Source organism: Canis lupus, chromosome 7 (genome assembly GCF_011100685.1).
Source record: "Canis lupus familiaris isolate Mischka breed German Shepherd chromosome 7, alternate assembly UU_Cfam_GSD_1.0, whole genome shotgun sequence".
In the NCBI taxonomy this organism is placed as follows: domain Eukaryota; kingdom Metazoa; phylum Chordata; class Mammalia; order Carnivora; family Canidae; genus Canis; species Canis lupus.
The window spans coordinates 77,768,284-77,794,356 of record NC_049228.1 but is presented as its reverse complement, the minus strand read 5'-3'; the positions used below and the strand labels follow the sequence as shown (position 1 = coordinate 77,794,356).

At 49.0% G+C, this 26,073-nt stretch overlaps 1 protein-coding gene across 1 annotated transcript; it reads right to left on the bottom strand.

Moving 5' to 3' along the window:
* Window positions 1–2,062: 2,062 nt before the first annotated feature.
* CIDEA (cell death inducing DFFA like effector a) lies at window positions 2,063–20,004 on the bottom strand. The gene is made up of 5 exons (XM_038543907.1): window positions 19,894–20,004; window positions 11,326–11,470; window positions 10,365–10,511; window positions 4,553–4,734; window positions 2,063–2,664 (listed from the first exon to the last, which is right to left on the bottom strand). Exons 1-5 carry the CDS (start codon window positions 19,929–19,931, stop codon window positions 2,517–2,519), a joined length of 660 nt encoding a protein of 219 aa, XP_038399835.1. The 5' UTR covers window positions 19,932–20,004; the 3' UTR covers window positions 2,063–2,516.
* Window positions 20,005–26,073: the final 6,069 nt, after the last annotated feature.

Genomic DNA, 26,073 nt, shown 5'->3' with positions numbered 1-26,073 from the left:
GCCACCGGAGCGGATTCAGCTAGTGACTTGGTTATTGGTGACATCCCATGCCCTGTAGCCGATTCTCTGCAGGCTGCACCCTGGGTGGACCTCAGCCCAGCAGCCAGTGGCCCTTCCTGCCAACCGGGGGGATCACACCTGTCTCCCAGCTAGCGGACTCCATGTGGGGTGTGGAGGTACTAAGATTAGAGCAAGGAAGTGTCCTATTTGGAATGCGGGTCGCCTAACTCTAAGCAGAGCCATGAGGGAGCTGCACCTGTTGGGACCCTGCCCAGACATGGAGCAGGTCTTTATTCTGCTAGTTCTCTTCTATCAAAGCCTCGTGCAGGGGCCTGAAGCCTTTGATCTTCACAAAATCAGCCTTTGCCGGCCTGTCCGTGGGCCTGGAGCTCCAGAGCCGGGAGGCCGGGTGGGCCTTCCCCGAGAGCTCCGCGGGGCTGCGCCATCCCAGGGCGCCCGTGAAGCAGCAGCCGGGATGAAGGCAAGGGAACCCCCAAGCCCTACGAAGGCTTGCGGAACAAACCCTCTTTCTGATGATGGGGCGGCCCGTCCACCGTCCTTCTGCTTCAGTCCCCACCTCCCCACAGACCAGGGTGCCCCAGGAGGAAGAGGACGCGCGAGCGAGGGCGCCCGCTGAGTCAACAGGATCAGCACATCAGGGAAAATTCCTTTTTTGGAAGCCGGGCAGTCTGTCTCCAGGACCGCAGAATCCTCGGGAAGTGACGCAAGCGCTCAGGGAGGGAGAGGCAGGGGCCGGCCGCGCTCCCCCGGAGGTGCGGGGAGCCGGCCTGGGAGAGACGGAGCAGCCCCTGGGGCCGTCCTTCCTCCCCGAGCGCCGGGCCCACCCAGCCCCGGCCCGGCCCGGCCCGGCCCCAGCCGCCGAGGCAGCGTGTTCCGCAGAGCTCCTTATATAGGAAACTTCTAGCAGGGAGGCCTTTGAGGCAGCCCAGGCACCGCAGCCGAGCCTTCTCTGTAGAACCACCTCTGCAGCAGCAGCTCCTATTCTAGAAACAGAAACAGAAGGGGGAAGGGGCTACCAAACGCCTGTTTTGTCTCGATGCTAAAAGCAGAGGTTGTGCTTTGAGGCCCGCTGCGCGGCTCCCGCCCGGAAAGGGCGCTCCCGCCGGGCCTGCCTGTGCCTGCAGGTCGGGGAGGCCGAGGCGCGCCCGGCAGAGACCAGGAGACGATGAGGGCCTGCAGGGTAACGTTCCCGGGGAGGAAAACCACAGATCTGAGCAGCAGGACATGCTTCTCCAGCACCTTAGGAGGCAAATTGTGGTCACCTTTTTTTTTTTTTTTTTTAAGATCTTATTCATTTATTCATGAGAGAGAGAGAGAGAGAGAGAGAGAGGCAGAGACCCAGGCAGAGGGAGAAGCAGGCTCCATGCAGGGAGCCCGACGTGGGACTCGATCCCGGGTCTCCAGGATCATGCCCTGGGCTGAAGGCGGCTCTAAACCGCTGGGCCAACCGGGGCTGCCCGTGTTCACCTTTATTCTAGCAGCAGCGCCCCCATTTCCTTTAGGCCACATTGCCCCCATCCCATCTCGGTGTTTGGGGTGTATCCTTCTGTATCTGCAGGACCTGGAGTGTGGCCTTGCGAGTCACGCCCTCCCTGGCCCCCGGGAGGCAGCCCCAGGACTTCCTGCTCCCGGGGAGGGGGGCCTGCATCTCACCTTCATGGGGGAGGGCCAGCCGGAAGATGACGCCAACTCAGAGGAAAACAGGACCAAGAGCTAGACAGATGCCTGGCTACCTCACTGGACGCCTGTACCCAGCAGTGCCTGCAGCTACAGCCACCACTCCTTGGTCACAGCTGCCTGGGTGACCTGCCACTCGCAACCACGGATCCCAGCTGATAACCGGAGCCACATTAGCAACGAGCGCCATGCATCAGGCCTGAATTTCAAGCAGTTTTGGGGCAGGGGTATGTGTTTTGTTTTAAAGGCTATAAATATTGGTTGAAGACTTCTAGAACCTCAGGTCCTTAAGCCCTTTGGATCCCTTTGGGGTCATTCAGGACTCACATAAAAAAAAAAAAAAAAAAAAAAAACAACCACACAGTAACATTTGGCAGCTCATTAGTTTAACAGAGACTTAAAAGTGATTATATCCATCAGCAGAGCACCCCTGAGTTTTGCTTATATATAGAAGTTTTGTTTGTTTGGAACATGAAAGAGACACAAGGAAGCATTACCTGTGTGAAAAGTAGCTCTCATGGTCAGTTTACTGCAGGAGGTGAGGAGCTGTATGGCCTCATGCGAGTTTGTGTTGCTCAGAAGCCACCAAAGACACCTGCTGTTCAGTCCTCCCCCCACAGAGGCCCCTTCAGGGCATCCCGCTGTGCAGCTCTCCCTTTCATGTGCATTGATTCCTTTTCTTTCCCTTGGGTGACCCTCCTGAGCACAAGTGACCCACAGTGTACAAGTGTATGTGGTTCAGGACAGCAATATCTCCAAAATCATCATTTGAGAGGGAACATTTGGGTCAGGAGCCTGAGGGGTCCCCTGCAGCTTGCCTATCTGCATGTGAACCCCCGTCTGGAGCAGGACTTGGGAGGAGCCTGCTCTTCCGTGTCACCAAGCACTCGGAGCATGTACGAGCTGGTGTAGATGAGCAACTGTCCAGTCACCTGGGCGGCGTGGGACAGCAGCCGCAGCAGGCTCCTGCAACAGAGAGGAGACAAAGGCAGTGTTGGGCTGGGAGTTCTGGGCCAGCCTGGGGGCAGACAGTGCACGAATTCCTCAGCAGCACCCCCCCCCCTCAACGCGCCCTCCCAGCAGGCACTGCTCCCATTGGATGCTTTAAGGGCCCGCTCCCCAGCCTGCCAGGGCTGGCAGATGTGTAGATGCTGATCCAGGAGCCTGGGACCACCTTTCCTCGAGCCACTTTCAAACGTGGCCTGTTGTTCAGTAATTAGGACGCATGAAGTAGGCACACCATGCTCTTGAGAGCACATGGTGTGTCCTGCTCTTTGGCTGCTTGCTTACTTTGGCCACTTTGGGTGTGTGGGGCTTGTTATTAAAGTCAGGCAAGTCAGGCATGAAAGGAGAAGCCAGGCTGAAGGAGTGACCCTGTGACTCAGTTTGCTTAGGGTGGCTGGGACATCCCAACTGTGGCCTGTTCCTGGCATCTAAGCCCTCAGGCTAGGCCTGGCATTCCTGTTATTTCAGATGAAAAAAGTGGCTTTAACTTGAATTCTTACTCTCTGGAGTCCACAGCAAAAGGATTTCATTCCAGTTTTAAAGGCCCTGGGGGTCAGCGGCACTGGTCAGGGTGGGAAGGGGTCCTGGCCCCGGGTGACACCTGGGTGTGATGCTTTCAGTGTGGCTGCTTGTGGTGCCATCAGATCTCAAAGGGTAAGAATTAGGGACAAGAGGGCCAAATCTGCCTCTCGAGAAAGACTTTGCTGAGGCAGGATTTTGGGGGAGATTTACTGTCTTCATTATACATAATGTTCTTATCTCACTTTAGAAAATCAAGCAATCAAGCTATTTTCTCCCATCTCAGCAAGAAGAGGAAGCTCTCCCAGGAGTCCAGATTTCAAAACGGGGACAGGGACAGTTGTCTATGAGTTGGCAACTGGTGGGTCTGAGCAGGAAACAGAGGCCACTGGGAGCCGACTCTATCCCCAGGCCCGCAGCCCCCTCAGAAAAGGCCAGTCTCTTTTCCAGAGCATTTCCTGCCCCACACTAGGCTCAAGGATGCCCAGAGTGGTGCTCATTGGGCCATGGAGAGAAGGGACCAGCGCCCTCTGAGAAGCAAGGGGTTGGGGGGCCACCCGCAGGAGCTGTGCGGGGAGCAGCGCTTTGTCAGGGCCACAATCAATCGTTTCAGACTAGCTTCAGAGGCCTCCTGTCACTGTGTCTCCCCCTCCATCCCTCCCTCCACGGCAATTAGGTATTTAAAGAGGCTCAGAGAGGTTAAGCGGCCCCATTAAAGGTCACATAGCTGGCTGCTCAGAGGCAAGGCTGGGAGGGCCTGCAGGTGGCCCCCTTGGTCCAGGGCTTGGGGGTGGGCTGTCCAGCCTGGTCACAACTACAGAACATTTCTGGGGAATGTACAGAACGTGTTCAGATTGATCCGGGGTATGGATTAGGGTCTGTGTTCTACAGGCGCCCTGGGAGGCCATGCTGCCAGCCTGCCCCCCCCCCCCCCCCCCCCCCCACCGCAGGTGACAGTATGTGGCAGGCCCAAATCGCAGGGACTCCAGCTGCCATTGCTTAGAATAAAGGCTTTCAAATGTACAGCCCTAAGTTTTTAAAAGAAATTCAGTTCTTCTCTATATTTTTGCGTTAGTTGTTTCCATTCAGTATTTGATGGTCCTTGGAGAAAAAAAGCCATATTTTGGCTCAGGACGTTGTTTTCTGACTTAAGTCTGTGGCATACACCTACTACAGAACAACACGAGTTAGTGAACGTCAGCAGCTGCCGCTCAGGTCAGGGCCTCGGCAGGGCAGGGCTGGGCCATGCAGAGCAGCAGGCGGGGCACGGGCCACCCGGGTAGGGCCACGTGCAGCTCCCAGACCCCAGCTGAGCCCTGAAGTCCGTTACCTCAGCAGGGCTTTGACTCCAGTACAGCGGATGTCGTAGGACACCGAGTACATCTCATACATGGTGGCCTTCACGTTGAGGCAGCCAATGACATCCTTGGGGGTCAGCTTGTACAAGTCGAAGGTGACTCTTGCTATTCCTGCCTTCTTTGGTTGCTGGCGAGCTGGGGTGTAGTTGGCACCCTAGAATCATAAGGGGAGGGAGAGACTTTAGGAGCATCTTCAGCTTGGACGTGCAAATTCTATCATTCTGGGTTTTTGCTAGTTTTGACTTTGCTGTCCTAAAATCTGTTAGTGACAGAGCTGCTAATTGCCTGAGGGATATTTTTAGCAGATCAATATGCTCCAATGTGCATGTCCAAACCCTTAAAGTATTCTTCCCTAAGCTACTTTCAGTTTAGTGACTTGAGATGAGTGCGGTTTGGCTCTGGGGCCTGGGTTGTAGGATCCAGGATTCACGGGATGGCTGTGCTGCTGACACGCGGTATGGAGCACACGCAGCCCAGTCACTCAGAGCCACCGTGGTCACTTGATTGACATGGGCGATCTCATGAATGTAGCACAGTCTGCTTAATGAGGAACAGGCAGCAGTATTTCCATTTCACAAGAGGCTGCCAGGCAGACAGCTTCACCATCAAGGGTGAAAACCTCCCAGGGCTTCCTGTGCTTTCTAGTCACTGCCCTGGCAAAAAGCAGACCTCCTGGGGACACAGGATAGTCCTCATGTAGGTCCTCCTGAAATATCAGCTGAGCCTTCAGGTCAGAGGAGAAAGCCAGAGACCTCTGTCGAGCCTTAGGTTTATAAGGAGCACTAGAACATCTTCCCCACAGAAAGCTTTGTCGAAAGCAAGGGAATGAAGCTGTGCCAGGTACGAATGTCTCCCTAGGGCTTGCTCCTCACACAGATCTTGTAGATTCAGAATTCAAATGTATACAACCAACAGTGTTACGGTCTCAGGAACCTCTGGGGTTGAGAGTAGTTGAGGCTAGAAATGTTAAATTCATCAATAACAATAATGACTATATGTGAAGTTAAACCATAAATTCCCCTAAAAGTACCCAGACCCTTCTTGCTGGAGCCACCCTGCTTACCTCCCACACATGTTGACATACGCAACAAGAGATTCTGGGGGTGGCCCATTGTTCAATGCACAAGAGGTCCTGCTGCCTCTTTACGGGGTATTAACGGTCCCCCGTTTAGGAAACATTATTTTTTTTAAAAAATAGGCTCAATACCCAGTGTGGAGCCCAATGGAGACTTGAACTCACTACCCTGAGATCAAGACCTGAGCTGAGATTAAGAGTGGGACACTTGGCACCTAGGTGGCTCAGTGGTTGAGAATCTGCCTTCCATGCAGGGCGTGACCCCAGGGTCCTGGGATCGAGTCCCCCATTGGGCTCCCTGCAGGGAGCCTGCTTCTCCCTCTGCCTGTGTCTCTGCTTCTTGCTCTGTGTCTCTCATGAATAAATAAAATCTTAAAAAAAAAAGATCCTGGAGTGAAAAGAAGAGGTTTTTTTTTTTTTTTTTTCCCAAGACTTTATTTATTTATTCATGAGAATACACAGAGAGGAGAGAGAGAGAGAGAGAGAGAGAGAGAGAGGCAGAGACACAGGCAGAGGGAGAAGCAGGCTCCCCGCAGGGAGCCCGACACAGGACTCAATCCCAGGTCTCCAGGATCAGGCCCTGGGCTGCAGGCAGCGCTAAACCCCTGAGCCACCTGGGCTGCCAAAAAAGAAGAGTTTTACCTGTAATCAATCCAGCCACTGTTCTTTCTCACTGCCTCATGCTCCTTTCTGACCTGTAGAAGTTTGTACCTTATTCCCCCTAAATGTCTTCCTGAAGTTTTGGTCTTAAGTCAAAATCGAGCCCTCACAAAGCTAACCCGCTGGTCACATGCGTTTCTCTGACTTGCTGGCTAAGGAGGAAGAAATGAAGGCCTAGCTGCCAGGTGGGAGGGGGCTCTAGGGTTGGGCTCCCCCACCCAGGCGTCCAGGCGCTCAGGCTGAGGACGGGCGACCCCTGGCGGCTATTTCTGGGCGGCCTTCCCGCTGGCGGTAAACACAGCTGGCCTCGCTGATTTCAAAAGATAGACACACCTACAAGGTGGGTAGGGTCTTATCATCAGCGTCGAGGTGCCCATTTCCACTGGAGGGAAGCTGGTTGAAAGGCCTAAGTCGAGAGAAGACACCCACCCCCACTCGCTCATCAGGCAGGCTGGTAGGGGCTGGGCGGCCCACCACCCCCTTGAACACACCACCCTGAAGGATTATTACACCCATGGCCTCTAGGCGCCCTGCCCCCCGGCTCAGTCTCCCCTCGCTAACCCAGTGTCTGTTATAAAAACCAAACACAAACTACCCTTCCCTTCTGAGCTGGTTTCCTGTTGCTCTTCGAACTACCACAAATTTAGTGGCTTGAAGCAACAGAACCTAAGACCTAACAGGTTGGCAGTCCACCGTGAGCAAGCAGGGATGCTTTCTCCCGGAGGCTGCGAGGAAGGACAGGGGCCCCCTCGCCCTCTCCAGCTTCTGCAGGCGCTCCCATTGCTTGGCTCCTCACCACTCCCCTCCTCTTACCCTGCTTCTGGCCCTCACTCTGACTCTCCTGTCTCGCTGTAGGGACCCCTGATGACACAGGTCCCTGGATTATGCAGGACCATCTCCCCAGCTCGAGATCCTTAACTTAACCACCACCTGGTAGGTCCATTCGCCAAGTAAAGCAACACTCCCAAAACATCCAGGGATTTCAATGTGGGCATCTTTGCAAGGCTGTTATTGTTTCCACAAGATCTTTCTCAAAACAAAAGTAGTCCAGCCCTAGGTTGCCCCTTCCACCCTGGTTTGGGCAACCAAAAAGTCTTTAGACATTGCCAAATGCCTCTCAAGGGGTAAGATTTTCCCCAGTTCAGAACCTCTGGTTGATGGATATCTATAGGTTCTATTGAAATCCACATAAACAAAAGCCATTTGGGGTCATCATTAATTTTTAGAGTATAAAAGGGTTCCGAGGTCAAAAGTTTGAAGATCACATGCTTAATGGATATGGCTTAATATGATATTTTCACTCAACAGAGTTGATGAGATTTATTCATATAGATGCTGATAGCTATACTCCATGCATCTTCACAGCTCAAGAGCATCCCATTCAATAAAGAGACACTGGTGTCTTTATCCATGTGTATTTACAAAGAAACACATGGCTGGGTATCTGTGCGCTGGGTGTATGCCTGGGAGAGGACTTGCCAGGTCATGGTGGTGTTTCAGTTCTATGGGATAGAGGTACAGTTTTAAACAGCTGCTGGTGGGAGTGTAAAAGAGTTCACTGCTCCATATCTTAAAAAGAAATGGAAAGAAGTGGAAAAGCCTAATAATACCAAATCTAATGATATAAAAGATTATCTTCTTGTGGTCTTATGTTTTCCTAATCACCAATGAGGTTGAACAGTTTTTCCTGTGTTTTATTGTCCATTCCACAGATACCGGTCCCTTTTTTTTTGTCCAGTTTTCAATCAGATTGTCCATTGTTTCCATAATTGATTTCTGCAAGACTCCTAAATTTAACAAACACTAATTCTTTGTTGGACTATGTTGAAAACACCTTCTACCCACTTGTGGTTTATTGTTTTACATACTTTTTGTTATCTTTTGACAAACAAAATTCTTAATAGAGTGGAATTTATCAGTAAAAATGGTTTATGCATTTTCCTGTTAAAAAAAAAAAACACAACACCCTAAGGATGTCCAACATGTATCAGACCTTCTCAGTCAGGTCTCCAACTTCCTTCATGGTTTCTACCTCTACCATCTTGTGCTACACATCATGGAAACTTCTTGAGACATATCTTAAGTGCTGTCTATCTCCACTTACTTTGTTATATTTTTCATTTCCAGAAATTTTATTTGATTCTTTCAAGTCTACTTTGTCCTTTCTGATTACCTCCTGTTCCTTTTTACTTTTGATTACCTTTTAGATTTCTTTGGACATTTTAAATACACTTATTTTATACTTTGTATCTGATGACTCCAACATCTGAAGTCTTTGGAGGTCTGACTTCATTATTTCTGCTTCATCTCACATACAGTGCCTTAAGTCCTTACATCCTATGATTTGATTGTGAACTCATATTTGTTGGAACTTTAGGAATGGAAACTCTTTGGCACCTAGATCAAGGCTCATTCTGAGCCTGGTTACATGGGGATACAATCAACTACTGGTTACATGGGGATACAATCAACACCAGGTCAATGGGAGGGTCACAGAGGGACCAGTTGAGTAAAGAGAACTCAGTGAATAAACTCTTTCCATTGATGCTTCCCTCTCCAGGGCTCTGGAAACTAAACTCTCAGCTTGGATGTTTTTGGAATCAAAAGTCCTGAAAACGTCATGAGAGCAGCTTGTGGCCACAGATTCTTAGGAGACACCTTTAGGATTCTCTGCTTTGTGTGGGCATCTCTAATCTGGCCCCTTACCTTGTATCAGCCCAAGACTTTGTCTCCTGTCCTGCCAGCACCTGTCAAGACTGTGGCACTTAGTCACTGAGGTGAGTGGATGGCCACAGGTGAGATGCTCACAGGTAATCTACTTCTCCAGATTCTGGCTTCCATAAAGTTTTGGCCTCTGAGGAATTTCCTTTCTTGAAGGTCAGTTAGGCATATAAAATCAGTTTTAATGTGTTGCTTTACGCTTTTAGGTGTTTTATGGTGGGATCCAAGATATATATACTCCATAGTTTTCCTGGATATAGAAACCTTTATTCAATCTCTGTACCTTTGAGATCACTCTTCAGTCATACAGATACCCCTACTTAATATCACTGGCTATGTTAGCTTGCTGACCTCCTCAGGACAGAGACAGTGAAGGGTCACCAGGTCATATCTGCGTGCTTTAACAGGATCTGTAGCTAGTTACTGGCCTAAATCTGTTCCTCAGAATTATTTTCTCCAAAGCTAGTATAGCCATTCTAGAAAAAAGTATGGAAGTTCCTCAAAAAGTTGAAAATAGAACTACCCTACTTACCCTAAAGACACAAATGTAATGATCCGAAGGGATACCTGCACCTCAATGTTTATAGCATCAGTGCCCACAATAGCCAAACTGTGGAAAGAGCCCAGATGTCCATGAACAGATGAATGATAAAGAAGATGTATCTTAGTGGATATATACCATGGAATCCTTCTCAGCCATAAAAAAAAAAAAAAAGAAAGAAAAAAAAAAAGAAAAAAGAATTCTTGCCATTTGCAAAGACATGGATAGAACTGGATGGTATTATGCTAAACGAACTAAGTCAGGGAAAAACAATTATGTGATCTCATTCATATGTAGAATTTAAGAAACAAAACAGAGGATCATAGGGGAAGGGAGGGGAAAGTAAAACAAGACAAATCAGTGAAGGAGACAAACCATTAATCATAGGAAACAAACTGAGGGTCACTGGAGAGGAGGTGGGGGGAGGGATGGGGTAACTGGGGGATAGCCATCAAGGAAGGCACGTGATGTGATGAGCACTGGGTGTTATACAACAGATGAACCACTGACCTCTACCTCTGAAACTAATAATACACTATATGTGAATTAATTGAATTTAAGTTCTAAGAAAAGAACTATTTGCTGTAAATCATATAGCCCAGGCTCACTAAGATGCTTAATTACCTAGAAATACTTTTAAGCAACCTGTTGAGGGTAGCAGATTCGGTTATCAGGTGAATACAAAGTACGTATCTAGAAAGAGGGCAAGTCAACACCAAAGTGGGAAACGCTCTTTTGTGGGTAAAAAGTCTACCCCGTAGCTGCTTGGATATGTGTTTTTGCTTACCGGTGTCCACTTCTGCCCTTCCTCCAAGATCATGAAATGTGTGTTGTCTCCTAAGGTCTGAAAGAAATCTTCCGTATCCACCACAGTGCCATCTTCCTCCAACACCAGAGTGACCAGTCCGCTGGTGATAACTAAGGCCTCCAGGGTCTAGGTGGGCAACACATCGGAGACATAGAACAAAGCAGGACACTCTGCTCTGACCACTCAAAGCTACTGATTAAGTTATGGCTTCAGAAGTACTGTCTGAAGCTGCTAAAATTTTAACAGTAGAGATCTACTTAACAGGTGTCTATGACTCAGCCTTTGCTTAGAAAAAGAGAAGTTAAGATTTTTAATGGATTTATTTTCTTCAGAGGCTTCAGTGGCATGAGACAAATGAAGACATCAGGTAATATTTACAGTTTCTAAAATTACTTATTTTGACAAATAAAATGAATAACGCAGCAATATGATATTTAAAGAGCCGTAGTCTCATGCCACATATTTGAACATCTCTCTTGCTTTGGGATCTGCATGTTGGATGCTCATTTCTTATTTCCATGGGTGTCTTGGTCTGGGTTATGCATTCATAACCCAACTCCAGACTCTAGAGAGTCTGTGATTCTTCCTTATTTGGTGATCTAGGACACTGTTTCAGATTCAAGACTATTCTTCCCTGAGCTTTATAACTGAAAACAGATTTCCAAAGCCTGCTGCTTCCCCATATCCTCCCTTGTTAAAGAAGAAAGGCTACATTGTCAGCTGATGACAGTTTTCAAGGCCTTTGCTTCTGCAGCTAAATCTTTCATGGTTCAAGGAGAGATGCGATAAAGTTCCCTTTCATTCTCTTCTCCCCTCTGACTCTCTGAGGCCACAAGAGTGACATTTATCTCTGGACTGGCCTAGTACCCAAGCCCCAAGCCCTGTGTGTGGTTCGGGGCCCTCCCGCGGGCAGTAGGGGAGGTGCTGTGGCTCCTGGCACCTTGCTGAGAAGCTCCTTCAGACTGTCAGCCATCACCCCTCGACGGCTGCTTCTGTCATGGTTGGAGACCCGGAAGGGGCGAGCCGAGTGCTTGAGGGGAGTTAGTAGGACTCTCTTGGTCTGTGATCCCATAAATGTCAGGGGCCTGGAAATGGAGGAGAAAAGTAAAAAGATATCTTGGATGTTATCTTCAAAAAGAGTCTTTGAAGAGAGATTGGAAGTACACAAAATTAAGACAATTTTAATATTTGCATCTGAAAGAAAAAATCCATAGTTGGGGATTACTGAAAATTTTAAATATACATATATATGTATATATACATATACCTCCTGGTACCCAAAAGACAAACAAGTACTATATATAAATAAAAAGCACAAGCATTATCACACCTATTTTACCAGAACATTCAAAGTCCTCATAGTAACTGCGTGAGAAACAAGTGGTAAGGTATCACACTCAAATAAGAAATAAGAATTCTATTCTGCAAACGTGGCTTTTACAGCTGAGATCTTAAAAGAAAAAAAGAAAAAAGAAAGAAAAAGATTTCCAGAGGCCAGGAAGTGGCCAAGCAGAGTTAGAGAATTAGATGCACACACACAAAAGTTACATACTGTACAGCAAGACTAAGCCAAGAATTGAAAAACCAGATATTGGTCACTAGAGAAATAAACTAATTTTTAAAAATTAACTTAGAATAAATGAGAAACAACAGAACAGTATAATAATTGTGGTTGGAACAACAAGAAGGAAAAGAACTCTGGGCCATATGTCACGTGACACTGGAGTAAGTTCCACATTTAACAAAGAATTCATTCAAAAATTTACGTATTAAAAAACATGGAGGAGTTAAATAACAAAACTAAATCAAGACAGTTTTCCTGAGGAAAAGGATCTCTAATCCTTGATTATAAAATTTTAGTTACTTTGCAAATACTACATGCACTCGCGCGCACACACACACACACAAATACTGTTTATGTAACATTTTATATATATGGGATAAATGAGAAGCTTACACCTTTAGTAGTTATTTAACACTTTTGTTTTTAAAGATTTTTTTTTTAAGATTTATTTATTTATTCATTTAGAGAGAGCGAGAGAGAGAGAGAGGCAGAGACACAGGCAGAGGGAGAAGCAGGCTCGATCCCGGGTCTCCAGGATCACACCCCGGGCTGCAGGCGGCGCTAAACCGCTGCACCACCAGGACTGCCCTGTTTTTAAAGATCTTAATTTTAAGTAACCTCTATGCCCACTGAGGGACTCGAACCTAAAACCCCAAGATCAAGAGTTGTAGGCTCCACTGACTGAGCCAGCCAGCAGCCCCAACAAACATTTATTTTGTTTCGTAAATATTAATTCACTTCATCCTTAGGAAACTCTGTAACATAGTCCTGTTTTTCTCAATTTACAGATGAGGGAAATCAGGCCAGAGAGCTGCCCCACAGACGGTAAGAGCCAGAGCTGGGATTATGACCCAAGTACCTCTTTCTTCTTGGCTTCATAAAGGTTATCTAGATGCCACACACTAAAGAGTAACACAAGTTTACATATTGGGGAACATATGAGGCTTTTGATAGCAATTAAAGAAATGCAAAGCCACCTTTGACATACTACCATATGCTTTTAAACAAACATACAAGAAGTTACTTAAAAATAACTCCATGAGTGGCAACAGATGCACCTTGTCAGTAGCACTAGGCAGGGCTTCAGTCTCTCTGGAGACCAGTCTAGGAACATATAGTTTGCATCTAGGACTGGGGGCTGTTTTACATTTAGGAATTAACCCACATAGAAATTATTTAAAAGAACATAAACATAAGTTAGCAGCATTTCAGGGGGCTCTTGCTTCGTGTCAGGTGCTGTGATAAATGACATGTGACCTCATTTAATCCCCCAGCCCCTGCGGGAATAGCAAGCTGCACTCTCCCTTCACCTGAATGGTGCCTAACAATTTCAGGTGTTCAAACAATTGTTGACAATTTGGACAAATAATTGTACAGTGACATTCAGGAGAATGAAACAAAGGGCTTTATTTTTAGGGCAACCTTGTCGAAGATACAGAATGAGGACATCACTGATGCTTATAGTAGCTTGTCTAGATTTGCCCTATGAAGGCTAACATTCTAGAGACTTCTGTACTTTTTAAAAATAATTTTAAAAAAGATTTTATTTATTTATTTTATTTATTTTTATTTATTTATTTATTTATTTATTTATTTTTTTATTTATTATGACAGAAAGAGAGACAGAGGCAGAGGAAGAAGCAGGCTCCATGTAGTCTCCATTTATTTATTTATTTATTTATTTATTTTTTTATTTATTATGACAGAAAGAGAGACAGAGGCAGAGGAAGAAGCAGGCTCCATGTAGTCTCCAGGATCACGCCCTGGACTGAAGGTGGCGCTAAACAGCTGAGCTACCTGGGCTGCTGGACTTCTGTACTTTTTGGGAATGCCTATCACCTTGGATTTAGTATTTTATACATATCTGTACACACACACATACATACGCATATATTGTCATTTATTTGTCTATGTTTTATTTTCCCAAGCAGATTGGAATTTCCTTGTGGACAAGGCTTCTTTGTTCTATCTCCCATAATGCCTAGACTAGCACTAGGCATATATGTTTTAAATAGTATGTGGTCTAACTTGAAGCTCTACAAATGGACATAGTGAAAATTTAATGATTTGCCAAGTAGTTTTCTATATGAAAAACTGATAGTATAGGAATAAACCAGCTCTCAAAAACTGTCAGCTTAGGGCAGCCTGGTGGTTCAGTGGTTTAGTGCCGCCGTCAGCCCAGGGCCTGATCCTGGAGACCCGGGATCAAGTCCCACATCAGGCTCCCTGCAGGGAGCCTGCTTCTCCCTCTGCCTGTGTCTCTGCCTCTGTGTATGTATGTGTGTGTGTCTCTCTCATAAATAAATAAAAAATCTTAAAAAAAATTTTCAGATTAAGTTCATGCTCATAGCATGAGAGGCCAGTTTCAGGAAGGTTTCTATAAGAATGAGCGTCCCTATGCCCCAGCTACAAACTGGCATCCTAGGAATCAGACCCAGGTTGTTAGCATGGATCTGGTCTAAAGTGTGTTCAGCCAGCTTCACATTAGTGCCTCCCACCTGCTCACGTCTGAACACTCACCTTGGCCAGCTTGTGCTAGCTCCTAACATATTAACTCATGATCATTGGAACTTTACAGGGAAAGCATCACTCCATTTCTCGAATGGGAAAACTGAGGCTCAAAATGGTTTCTCAAGGTCTGTCGGTTAGGAAGGAAAAGACAGCCCCTTCCCCTTCTGCCAGCAGAGTGCACGCATTATGTGTTCCTGGTGAGGCAACGGCAAGGGGGCTGCACCAGGTCACTGGCTTCGGATGCAGACGCCCCATTGGACTGAGCCGAGACCCATCGAGGGAATCCAAGCCTTGAACCAACACAGTATGGGGCTGGCAGACAGCCTCTGAACTTTTGCCTTGATTGCAAGAAGTTACACCAGGTTCCTCGGTTACACAAACCAATGAACAAGATGCCCACGTTCTGCTGAGCTGACGCTGCAGAAAACCCACCCACTGTTCCACCTCTGGGGATCTGGTGGACGGGGGAGGGAGGACTTTCCATATTCTGCTTTACATGTAGGAGCAGGCTCTGTTGGCAACCTGTTCGTGGCACCTGAAACCTCCTCCCTGGCGAAGTCCCTCTGAGGAGGAGAGAAAGATCCTAGCTCCACCCAATGCCAGACAACTGTGCACATTAGCACATTACTTACCAACTTGACAAAGCAGACTTGCTAGATGAGGAAAAGTGAGGCTCAGGAGGTTAAGAAACGAATAAGGTCAGAGTTAACAAGTGCTAGAATAGGGGTCTGAATCCAGCTCCCATTTTTGTACCACCACGTCTGCCCTACAAGGTGAAAACCCGCTGATGGCATGAGGCCACCCTGGACCCTCACCAGCAAGGGCCCCTCTTCTTCCCACAAAGCAGGAACTCATTGCCATTGTCCATGAGTCCTTCTAGAATCTGTACTCACTGGGGCCAGGATCTCTCTGTACATTTTCTGACTTCCCCATAGCACCTAGCCTGCTGTTGGCATGCAATTTATTCACCAAGTAAAAGACTGGCTAGGACAAGATCAGAGAAATGGGAGAACAAAGTTCATGTCCTGGAACCTCAGGTCCAGGTGCTAGAGGCCAAAGGCACACCTTGTAGGCACGAACAGCTTTGACCTAGTTAGTTGTGGTCTTACACCTCCTCATTGGATGCAAACAAGCACGTCTTAGTAAGCACCAGTGCTCCAGTCACCCCGTATAGTTGATTATACAAAATCCTTATGGTCCTTTAACTTCGGACAAGATAAGTGCTGGCAGCCACTTCTGGTCCTCCCTCTCCATGCTGCCCTCAAGATAGCCATCCTCAAGAAAAAAGGATATACAGTCCATTGTTCTCCGTACCCGTTCCGTTTCCTAACTGGGAACTGGATCATTGTTGGAGAACAGGCTTATGGAGCACAACTAAAAAAATCCTTGAAGACATGAAAATTAAATCCTGCCACTCCTCTTAAGGAACAAGATAAGGGATTTGATGATTTTATTTTATATAAAATTGAGGCTTTTATGGATAACATAAAAAGGGGTTAAATGAAATTTTATATACACTAAGCCAACTTAACAATTACTATAGGAGTATTTACTAAAGGAACAGCAGGATTAACTAGCTAGCTAATGAGCAAAACAATATCGATCCAATTCACTCCTGATCCTCTTAATAGGATGATTTATGTCACTGGCCATCAGTATGATGCCTAACACCTGTTGCCAGTCTCCCCTCAATATTTTAATATGTCAGAGTTGAGAGAGGAGCTCTGAAAAGCTTTGGATTAGATCCATCACACATGAGTCACCCTCTAATCCCTGGGAAAGTGCAGACAAGCATATGAAGCAGGAAGGAAACAGCTCACTAAAAGGAAAAGAAAAACCAGGAAACAGGGTGTTCGAGGAAGCAGATTGTTTCAGGGAAATCAAGACAAAAAGAGAAGTCAGGCTTCATAGAACATTCTTAAAAACTGGGAAGGGGCATATCTCCCAGAAGTGAGGAAAACAGAGAAATCTTTGTATTTTTCCCAGAGGGAACTGAGGAGTCTCAACTAATAAACATGTGGCAAATAAAGCCATACATGGCTTTTTGCTCCAGGAAAATGAAGCTAGCTGCCACAGGGCATTAAAAAACAAACAAACAAAAAAACAACAAACAAACAAGTTTTTATGCCATCTGAGGGACTGATATTTATTCCAAAAGTGGAATAAGGAGGAATCGGATAGGCCTGGGAACAAAGTCTTCCCCAGAGAAACATTTTGGGGTCAGCAATGATGAGGTGGCTCTGTAAGGTCGTCTAAGCGCCTGCCCAGGGAAGATCCGGAGTGAAATGAATGTTTCAGTGTCTGAGTGGCCCCACATTTTCTTGTTAGGTGGAAAGGAGGAACCGCACAAGAGTAAGCAAGTGCAGAAGCAGGTAGGACAAGTCAACTGAGCACTACCTCCAAAGCCTGGTGATGACAAGGACATTAGGGAGGGAAGTGATAATGTCAAACCCAGCAGTGCAGAGAAATAGAACTGAAAAGCAGTCATCAGGCCTGGCTGGATCTGGGTGAGTGGTAGGCACAGTGTGAGGGTCTAACTCAATGGCAGCAGCTGGAGGAGTGTCGGCCTTAGTGATGTTTCCTGCTCCCCAGCAGCTCCAGAGCCTCGTTATGGGCTTATGGGCTACTCACATGGGGCACCACTACCCCACAGGGACTGCTGCCGGCTCCAATCTAGGCCTTGGCCACCCTATCGAAATGCTTGATGTAGCAAGAGGATTCAGTGTAGGACCATGAAGTCTTTGGACACTTTGAAATAGACCATGGTATATCATTAAAATAGGCCCTGGAAGGAGGAAGCCTCAATAACCTGGGAGATTCACTTGTAGAAAATGCACTCCGTTGCTTATGTCACTAATAAGAAGGTGGTAGGTGGCAAAATGTGTTCTGAGATGCCAGCTGACAGGACATAGAGTTCCTTGGTCAGGGAAAGGGAAGATGTACGAAATAGCAAAAAAAGCAGCGATGTTTGCACACAGCGTAAGGTCTATCGGCTCTGTAGCAACTTCAAGGTCGGTGGGCATGCTCTCACCGACAGACACAGGCTGAGCAGCTTTGTCTGTGGCCACACGCACTGGCGAGGACATCCTTGACCTCCAGAGCTCGGCTGAGAGACCTCAGGCTGCTCTCACCATGAGCAGGGATCACAGGCCATTAACAAACCAAGGACCAGTTTAAGACTTCAGAACTGCTGACTTTAAAAAAAGATGTGAATGTGAATTGACTTATTTCTTTGGCAAAATGCAGTTATCTACTGATGAAAGACAGCGTTGGGGTCATCTGGGTTAAATTAAGGAACACCGAGGAGACAGAAAACACGGCCGTCACCTGTCACCTCGCTGTGGCTCACAGGGGTCGTTAGTCTGGACGCGGTTCTGAAGAAGGACAGGGAAGAGACGGGCTGTCCTTCAAGGAGTAGTTTGGACTGCTTTTCTTCCAGTTCAGTGGGGAAGCAGGTAGATTCCTTTCTTTCTTCTTCTTTTTTTTTTTTTTTTTCAAAGAACTGCACAGTGTCCCCAACCAACGATCACTCACTTTCAGTTTGCCAAGCTCAGAGGGAATGTGGCTTCAAGTAGACATTTCCTTAGGTTTTGATTTGCCACCATTTTTCAAGCAAGTCGCTTCCACACACACTTGACCTGGTGGAAACCTCACATGCATGCATTTTGGATTTTGGTATCCTGGGGGCGGGGGCAGGTGGAAGGGCAGGGTCAGCCTTAATTCTGCAAGCTCTGCTCCCTCCTCGGTGCTCCAGGCAGTCTCAGGGAGGATGAGAGCCTCCTTACCAGTCCTTAAAGCTCAGCCCACCACCTCCCCAGGGCTCACAAAAAGTTGCAGAATGGGGGTGTTTGCATGTTTGAGAATTGCACTCCAGACTGTTAACAGTTGTCGTCCCCTGGAGCGGGATTATAAGGGGAGGAGGAGAGGAACCAAAAAAGCAAGAAACCCAAGGCTTTCCCTTCATGCTCACATGTGTTAGTGAAGATGCATGAAACAAGTTTCTCATCCTCCCTGGTTCCTATCACTTGACTTCTGTTTTTTTTGTTTTGTTTTGTTTTGTTTTTTTGTTTTTGTTTTTTTAATTGGAGTTCAATTTGCCAACATATAGTATATCACCCAGTGCTCCTCCCGTCAAGTGCCCCTCACCCAGTCACCCCAACACCCTGTTTTTGTTTGTTTTTAAAGAGAAAGCCAGTACTGTTCAGTCAGACGACCTTCACGTATTGGAAGCTATTTTTCTAAGTACTGAGTCCTGCACACAGCAAGGGCAGCTGCCTACAGATCACAGTAGTTTTGTAAAGTGACTCTCCCCTGCCACCCTTCCCTTCACCTCCCTTGCCCCTCTGCCTTGTGGTAAAGTGGGATTAGTCACCTCTGAAAACTTGCATTTTAAAGAACTCAAGGGTTCCTCTATCCTTCTTGAAGTATTCTGAAGATCTTCAAAGAAGCACTGGCCCTTCCATAAATCTATACTTAAAAGTTACTTCCAAGAGATATTTTATCAACAAAGACAGGCCTGGGTATGTCAGGATAGGAAGATGAGTGGAAGCTGGGTTGGGGTGGCAGGAAGTGCTGCGGTGACTTCAGCCCCCAGGGGGTGGCAAAGCCCAGGAAGGAGGAGGACTCCACAGGCCTCTGCGGGCCCAGGGTGGCGTTCTCGTTCTCGAATGCGGTGAGGACGGGGAGCCTTTTCCCCCAAAACACCCCCTGGGAAGCCTCGGTGGGCTCATCAAGCAGGGGTCGGGCGCGTTCAGAGCCCAAGGGGTGCTTTTGGCTCAGTCCGCCCTCCCGGTGGAGCCCAGAGGCCTCCCTCATCTTTAGGGGTAAGCCTGGACTCTGCCAAAGCCGCGGAGTGTCCCCCGGCGCCCCAGCTCCCGTCGATCCCGAGGACCCTGGAAGCCCTGGCCCGCGCCCCGTGGAGGCGCCGCCCGCCTTTCCCAGCACGAGGCCCTCATCTGCACCTGCTGCCGCAGGAGCAGCAGCGAGAAATTCAGCCACTCCCGCTCTCACCACTGCCACCTGCTCCGTGGATGCCCGTGCGCCTCGGGGGCGCCACACCTGGCGCTGCGGCCAGCGGGGGAGGGAAGGGGCCGCGGCGGGCTGCGGCTGGGTCGGCCCCGCTGCGCAAGGCGTGGGCACCAGAGGTAACCGGGGGCTGCGTGGGCTGGGACGGGGCCTCGGGGAGCCGCGGGTCGGGGTGCGCAAGGGGTGCCGGCGGACCCCGGATGGAGGGAGACGAGGGGGCTCACGGAGGTGCCAGGCACAGGGACGCGGGGCGCAGGACGCTCGGGGATGCCGGGTGCAGGAGGCGCGGGGCGCTGGGGGCACGAGGGGCGCGGAGGCTGCGGCGCTGGCGGGGCGCGGGGCGGGGGGCGCGGGGCGCGGGGCGGGGGGCGCAGGCGTGGCCGCGAGCCGGGCCAGCGCCGCACTCACCTGAAGAGGGCTCCGGCGTAGTCCCGGGCGGTCTCCATCGCTGGGTCCCCCTCGCGGGCTCGGCCCGGCTCGCCCGCGCGCTCTTAAAGCCCCGCCGCCAGCCCCGCCCCGCCGGCCCGCCCAGCGCCCAGCGCCCAGCGCCCAGCACCCAGCGGGGAACTCGGCAGCCCGGGGCCCCTGGGGGAGCGGCCCTCGCAGACCAGACCGCTGCAGAGGATGGTGCCCGCGACTCTCGGCCCCCAGCAGCTCCGCGGGTCCCCCGCCCCCCATGGTCACTGGGAGCCCAGGTTTGCCTCGCGCTTCCCCGAGACGGGGTGACTGGAGACATCACCAGCCTCCGCAGTGCTGACAGTGAAAAGGTAGATGTGTCGCTTTCAAAGCCAGGCCATGGGGGGAGAGGCCCGGGCGGGGGAGATGAGGTGCAGGATGAGGTGTGTCCCCCGCCCTGGTCGCGCTGGGTTGGCGCCAGGACTGCAGCCCCCTCTCCGGGCTCCGCCGCCGTCCCCATTCGGCCCCAGGCTCTGCAAGCCAGTTGGCAAGGTGAGAAGGTTGCTGCGGACACCTGGACGCATAGCCCTACAGGTGCTTCGGGAGCCTCGGCTGCCTTGCTGTTAGGTTGCTTCATGGCTGTATCATGGGCATTTGGGGCAGTGAGAAGTGACTCAGGACGGAGGGGTAAGGGAACGGTTGCACTTTGTTAGCTTTTTGGCTATAGGTAAGAGACTTTCTCAGAGTAAGAAAGGCAGGAGAAAAACCAAGCCAGGGCAGAGGCAGATTTTGTTCACGGCCTGCTTACAAGCGTCACCATACCAGAAGGTGCACCTCTGGCTTGTTTTCCACCTCAGAAGGGGGCAGGGGGCTTGCCAGGGGTTCCAAGGAGCTCTTACCTACACAAGCAAAGCAGAAGTCCCTTGAGTAGGTTAGGTAGTGAATCAGTCCCTTACTTCCAGCCCTTTAAAAAGCAGAAACTTTCTAGGATATAGAGTTGCTAGTGCAGACTATCCTGCACATAGTCAGGTGACTGGTTCCGTAAATTCTTAGTAACTGCCGACTGTCCTATTGTGAGTGGTGTTTCCAAAGAGCTGTGGCCTGACCTGTGCCTTCCTGCTCCTGACTCATCTCGGTTTTAGCACATTGACCTGGTCACCCAAAACATGTCTCCTTCTGTCTTCATTCCTCAGTTTAGCTCACAGAAACAACACACATTTCTTCCCCTTTAGGGTCCCTGGGGTCAACAAACCTCATTTGACTTGCTTGAAGGGGTGTTCAAGCTGAAAGCAATGTCCTTCCAGAGTCCTGGACTCCACAGGGCCTGCTGGGAACTCCCCAGCCCCAGAGCACAGCTGTTTTCTGCTCCACACCATGGGGGGCTGGTCGTACCTTCAGAGATCAACAGGGCTCCTCCCACTGATACCTTGCTGTGGACTGAGAGTTTGTGTCCCAACCCCAAATTCATATATTGAAGTCCTAATGCCCAATGTGATGGTATTTTAAAAGGTGGGACTTTAGGAAGCTGCTTCAGCCATGAGGATGAGGCCTTCATGAATGAGATTAGTGCCTTTTGAAAGAGGCTCCAGAGAGATTCCCCCTTCTGCCGGGGAGGACACAGCAAGAAGGTGCCGGCTATGAACCAGGTAGAGAGCTCTCACCCTGATCTCAAGCCCCCAGCCTCCAGGATTGGAAGCAATAAACTTCTGTTGTTTCTGAGCTATCCCTCCTGTGGTATGTTGTGATAGCAGCCCACACAGACTGAAATATTCCCAGTCTGATAGATGAGAAAGGGGTCCAGGCAAGTCAACTCAATTCACCTTTCAGGAAACTTTTCATTGTGAAAAATTTCAAATGTAAAGACACACAGCAGAACATTATATGAATACCCTTACGCCTGGGGCCTGGGCTGTTAGCATTTTGATATAACTGCTTGTTATTAATCTGTATTTTTATCAGACCCCTTCACATAAAATTCTTCAGCTTGCATCTCTGAAGCAACACTGACTTTCTCACGCTTACCACAGTGACGTTAGCACTCCTAACAAAATAAAAATGATCTCTTACTAGCACCTGATACTCAGTCCATAGTCAAGCTTTCCAAACACTCCCACCTTACATGTAAGGCACTTTTCTTGTGCTGAGATACAAATGTATTAGATCTGCTCTGGAACAGTGAAGGAGATCCTGACCCCACAGTGGCCAATCAGGGCAACAGGTGCAATTAACTTACCTATTTCTAGGGTCTAGACATGCATTGGGATCCCAAGGCACCGATGAATGAAGTGCTATATTAGGAGTAACATGCAAATGCTAATTGCAAAGGGAACCAAGTGATGACTTCTGCCCGAAGGGTGTCCACGAAGGCTCCTTGGAGTTGAGGCTTGGAGCGTGAGAGAGCAAGTGGAGCACGGGGACACTACCCTGCATTGCTTGGCGTATCTGGCATCCTGGGTGGGTATGTGGGGGCTTCCAGAGGAGAATGCCCAATGATCACTCAGGGCGGCCAGCTGGAGTGAATTTGCACAGCTCTGAACGTACAGTGTCTGTTGCTCTCAGAGGGGAACCAGCAGGGTGACCTATTCAGATGTAGATTTGAGAAGGCCACTCTGGGGTGGCTCAGAAGCCAGACAGGGCCAGATGGCCTGCAGGTGATCCACCTGACAGATGTCAAGGGCACTGATGGTGGTGGAGGGAGGTGGAGCGGGCAGGGAACTTTTTGCAGGACCCGGCGATGGACAGAGAGAAAAGCAGCTTGGAGAGACTCTGATGATTTTAGCTTGGATAGCTGGAGAGGCAGCGAGGCCCTCACTGAGAGGAGAAACAGGTGGAGAAGCAAGGTTGTAGCTGAGATTGACATTATGCTGAAACCCCCTGGCCCATGGGCTCTCCTGGGCAGAGAAGGACACCGGGACCCTGGGCCCATGGCCCACACTCCGATGGCCCTCCGGGAGAGGTCCCGGCTGGGAGCCAAGGCTGGCCAGCTACCTGTCTGCTCCCAAGACGGAACCTGTGCCATACATACGAGTGGGGGGGTCATCCCAGGAGGGTGTGTGGAGAAGGAAGGGAGCGCAGAGGCATGTTTTGCTCCTAAGCGTGTGGCAGCCAAGCCCAGGAGACGGTGGAGACAAAAGCGGGTGAGAAACTGCAGGGGCCAGCTGTGGGGGAAGGTGCCTTTCTAGCACATTTCCAACCTCTGGTTGTCATGCAGATAAGCTCCTTTCTCATGCAACATAATTTAATACATCTTTATTTAGCAACTACTATGTTCCAGGGTAACTGAGAGATTGGAAATCCGATGTTTTGTGCAGACTTCACAGTTTGTTGACAGAGTCCCTATAGCATCTGTGAGCACTTGACCTCCCTGGCTCCCTGCAGCTCCATCTGGGAGTCCACGCAGCCTGGTCTCACACTTTCTCCCACGTGGGGCTTCACCTCTTCCTTTCAGAGTCCTGACTGAGTGTCTTCTCTGGAATCTGGGCTCCTAGCCTTACCTCATTCCAGTGTGACCATGGGCAGGTCACCTAATATCCCTCAGACCACAGACCTTCATCCGTAACAAGGTGCAGGGCTCCTTCTCTCAGGTGGGTGGGGAATCACGTCCTGTAAGGGGAGGGCCGCGTAGATACAGTGCCTGGCACAGTGCTTCATCGTGTGGGTGACCAAGGCCATCGCCTTGCAGGTGACGGACAGCTGGACCTCAGCTCCCAGCCAAGGGTCAGTACCTGATATGGAAGCTGCTTCTCATTTATTGGGACTACAATATGGAGAACACAGATGCCTAAAGCTCTCAGAGACCCTTGAGCAAGCATCTAACCCATTTTTTTTTCAGATTTTATTTATTTATACATGAGAGACACAGAGAGAGGCAGAGACACAGGCAGAGGGAGAGGCAGGCTCCAAGCAGGGAGCCCGATGTGGGACTCAATCCCGGGACTCCAGGATCACACCCTGAGCCAAAGGCAGATGCTCAACCACTGAGCCACCCGGGATCCCCAATTTTATGTTTTTTATAACAAAGTGGATAAAACAATGAACACTGAGTCTGCTCTTGCAACCTCCAGTTTCTGTGATAGTGGGTAAGTTTTCTTTGCATTTCTTTTATTATGAGCTTCACTTTAGTGCTCGCTTCGGCAGCACATATACTAAAAATGAGCTTCACTTTATTTCTAGTAATCCCTGGCCATTTGTATTCCTTACCAACTCTCAATGGGTTGCAATGAGGGTTAAATGAGATAAGCTTTTGAAATACATTGTCAGCTGTCAAGCACCAGGAAGTGTTAGGTCTTATTATGGCACTGATAAGGAAGTTGAGCTCTGGAAATGGGCTAACTCGAATTATGCTGACCATATAACCAGGGCATCTTCTGCAGATGCCGGTAAGGTAAAGAATTTCTTTCAATTTGCTCCATTATTTCCTGTAGCCAAAGTGCCCAGTATTCTCCTATTTCCATATTGCTTTACTATTAGAGAAAAAAATCCCATATATTTATTTACACTAGGGTATAATGGTTGCTATCCACTCAGCAAACATTTACTGAGCATCACTAGTTATTCCCCCACCCCAATCCATTCTCTGCTCCCTTTCACCCCGCCTTGGGCTCCAGGATGCTGACCCTTGAGGTTGCACTAGAGGTGCCTTGCCCTTTGGCTTCTGATTCATTTCATTAATGGGAGGTACTGGTTGCCTTATTTTAAAATTAAAAACTATTGTATTGCAGAAAATATGCATATGATAAAGTGCATAGTTCTTTGTTGTACAACTCAGAATTTGTATGTTTATAAGACACTCACATCAAGATATAGAATATTTGCAACACCCCAGTGGGCTTCCTCTTGCCCCTTCTTGGCAGTACCCACCCCCTACCCTCCATCTCCCACACCCCCCTGCCCATAGCTATAACGTTATTTTGGCTTCTATCACCACAGATCAGTTTTGCATGCTCTTGAACTTCAGATAAACTGAATCCTGCAGGATCTTCTCTTTTATATTTGGCTTTATTTGTTCCATGTTTGTCTGTGAAATTCATTCACATCGTTGCATAAATTAGTAGTTTGCTCATTTTTATTATAACCAAGTAGAATTCCATGGTGTATTCCAGTTTCTCTCATTGGAATGAGGCTTGAGAAATGAGTCAGAGGCAGGCCTCCCTTTGGGAGCTCACCCTAACTGAGGGCGCAGACATGTCCACAGATAATCACAGCACAGGGTGTCATGGGAGGAAGGAGGAAAGCATCCGTGTTCCCCTCTAGAAAAGCAGGGAAGATTTCAGAGAGGAGCTGAGTCTTGACAGAATGGGGGAGTTGTCTAGAAAAAAGCTGTGTGGTTCTGACGGAAAGCCACGTCTCAGGAACAAGCCTGGAGGTGTGACCTGGGGCTTGTCTGTTTGGTCTGGCCGGTGCATCTACATTTCACCAGCACACGTTGGGGTTCTGGTGCCTCTGAAACCAAGTCATGAATGCAGAGAACAATGCCTTGGCCCTGAATCAGGTGACAAATATTCGAGGTGAATTTTTGCAAAATTGGGGAACATTGCTTGTGATCGACTACACTGTCTTTTTTTCTCATGCTTTAACTAAGGAGACCAGGAATCGCAATTAGGAAAGAGGGACTGGGGGGTCAGACAGATGTGTTTGTAGTGAGGAGGGGCAATGGTCAATTCACACTGTCAAGCCCCAGGGGCTGCCGAGCCCCGCAGTATGGAAGAGGGGGTCAGAGAGCCAGGCCATGGTCTTTCTTCAGTATTCTAGCAGCCTCCATGCCATCCCAGAGGAACCGTAACCAGGGCTGAATGTCAGGCACACTGTGGGACGTGTTCCCACTTGGCCACTTGGTGCAAGGGAGGCCAAGAAGAGTTGCCCAGCCCACCGGAGGTCTGGCTGAGGTGAGGCGGAGCCAGGGATCTGAGCCCTGAGCAAGGCACCCCAAGAAGTGAGGCTGGGCCGGAGGGCCACTGCTGTGGGCTGAGGAGCCCTCAGGCCAGACAACTCTTTCTCCGATGCAATTAAAAGCTAGAGTGCCTCTAAATTCTGGAATGGGTATTAAGGTTCTCCTGGCTTCATGTGTTGCCTGCACGGAAACTTCAGTGTGGAGTTACTGCCTGCCTGTGGCACCATGTCACCCCAATACAGTGATTCTCAACCTTTTGGGGCTCGAGATCCCAGACACAGTTGAGGAAAGCTATAGACCTT

Coding starts and splice junctions, on each gene's coding strand:
- CIDEA (XM_038543907.1), bottom strand. CDS start 19,931: ATGGAGACCGCCCGGGACTACGCCGGAGCCCTCTTCAG. Junction 4,735..10,364: donor AAGGGCAGAAGTGGACACCG/GTAAGCAAAAAC, acceptor TTATGATTCTAG/GGTGCCAACTACACCCCAGC. Junction 2,665..4,552: donor GGAGTCAAAGCCCTGCTGAG/GTAACGGACTTC, acceptor TCTCTGTTGCAG/GAGCCTGCTGCGGCTGCTGT.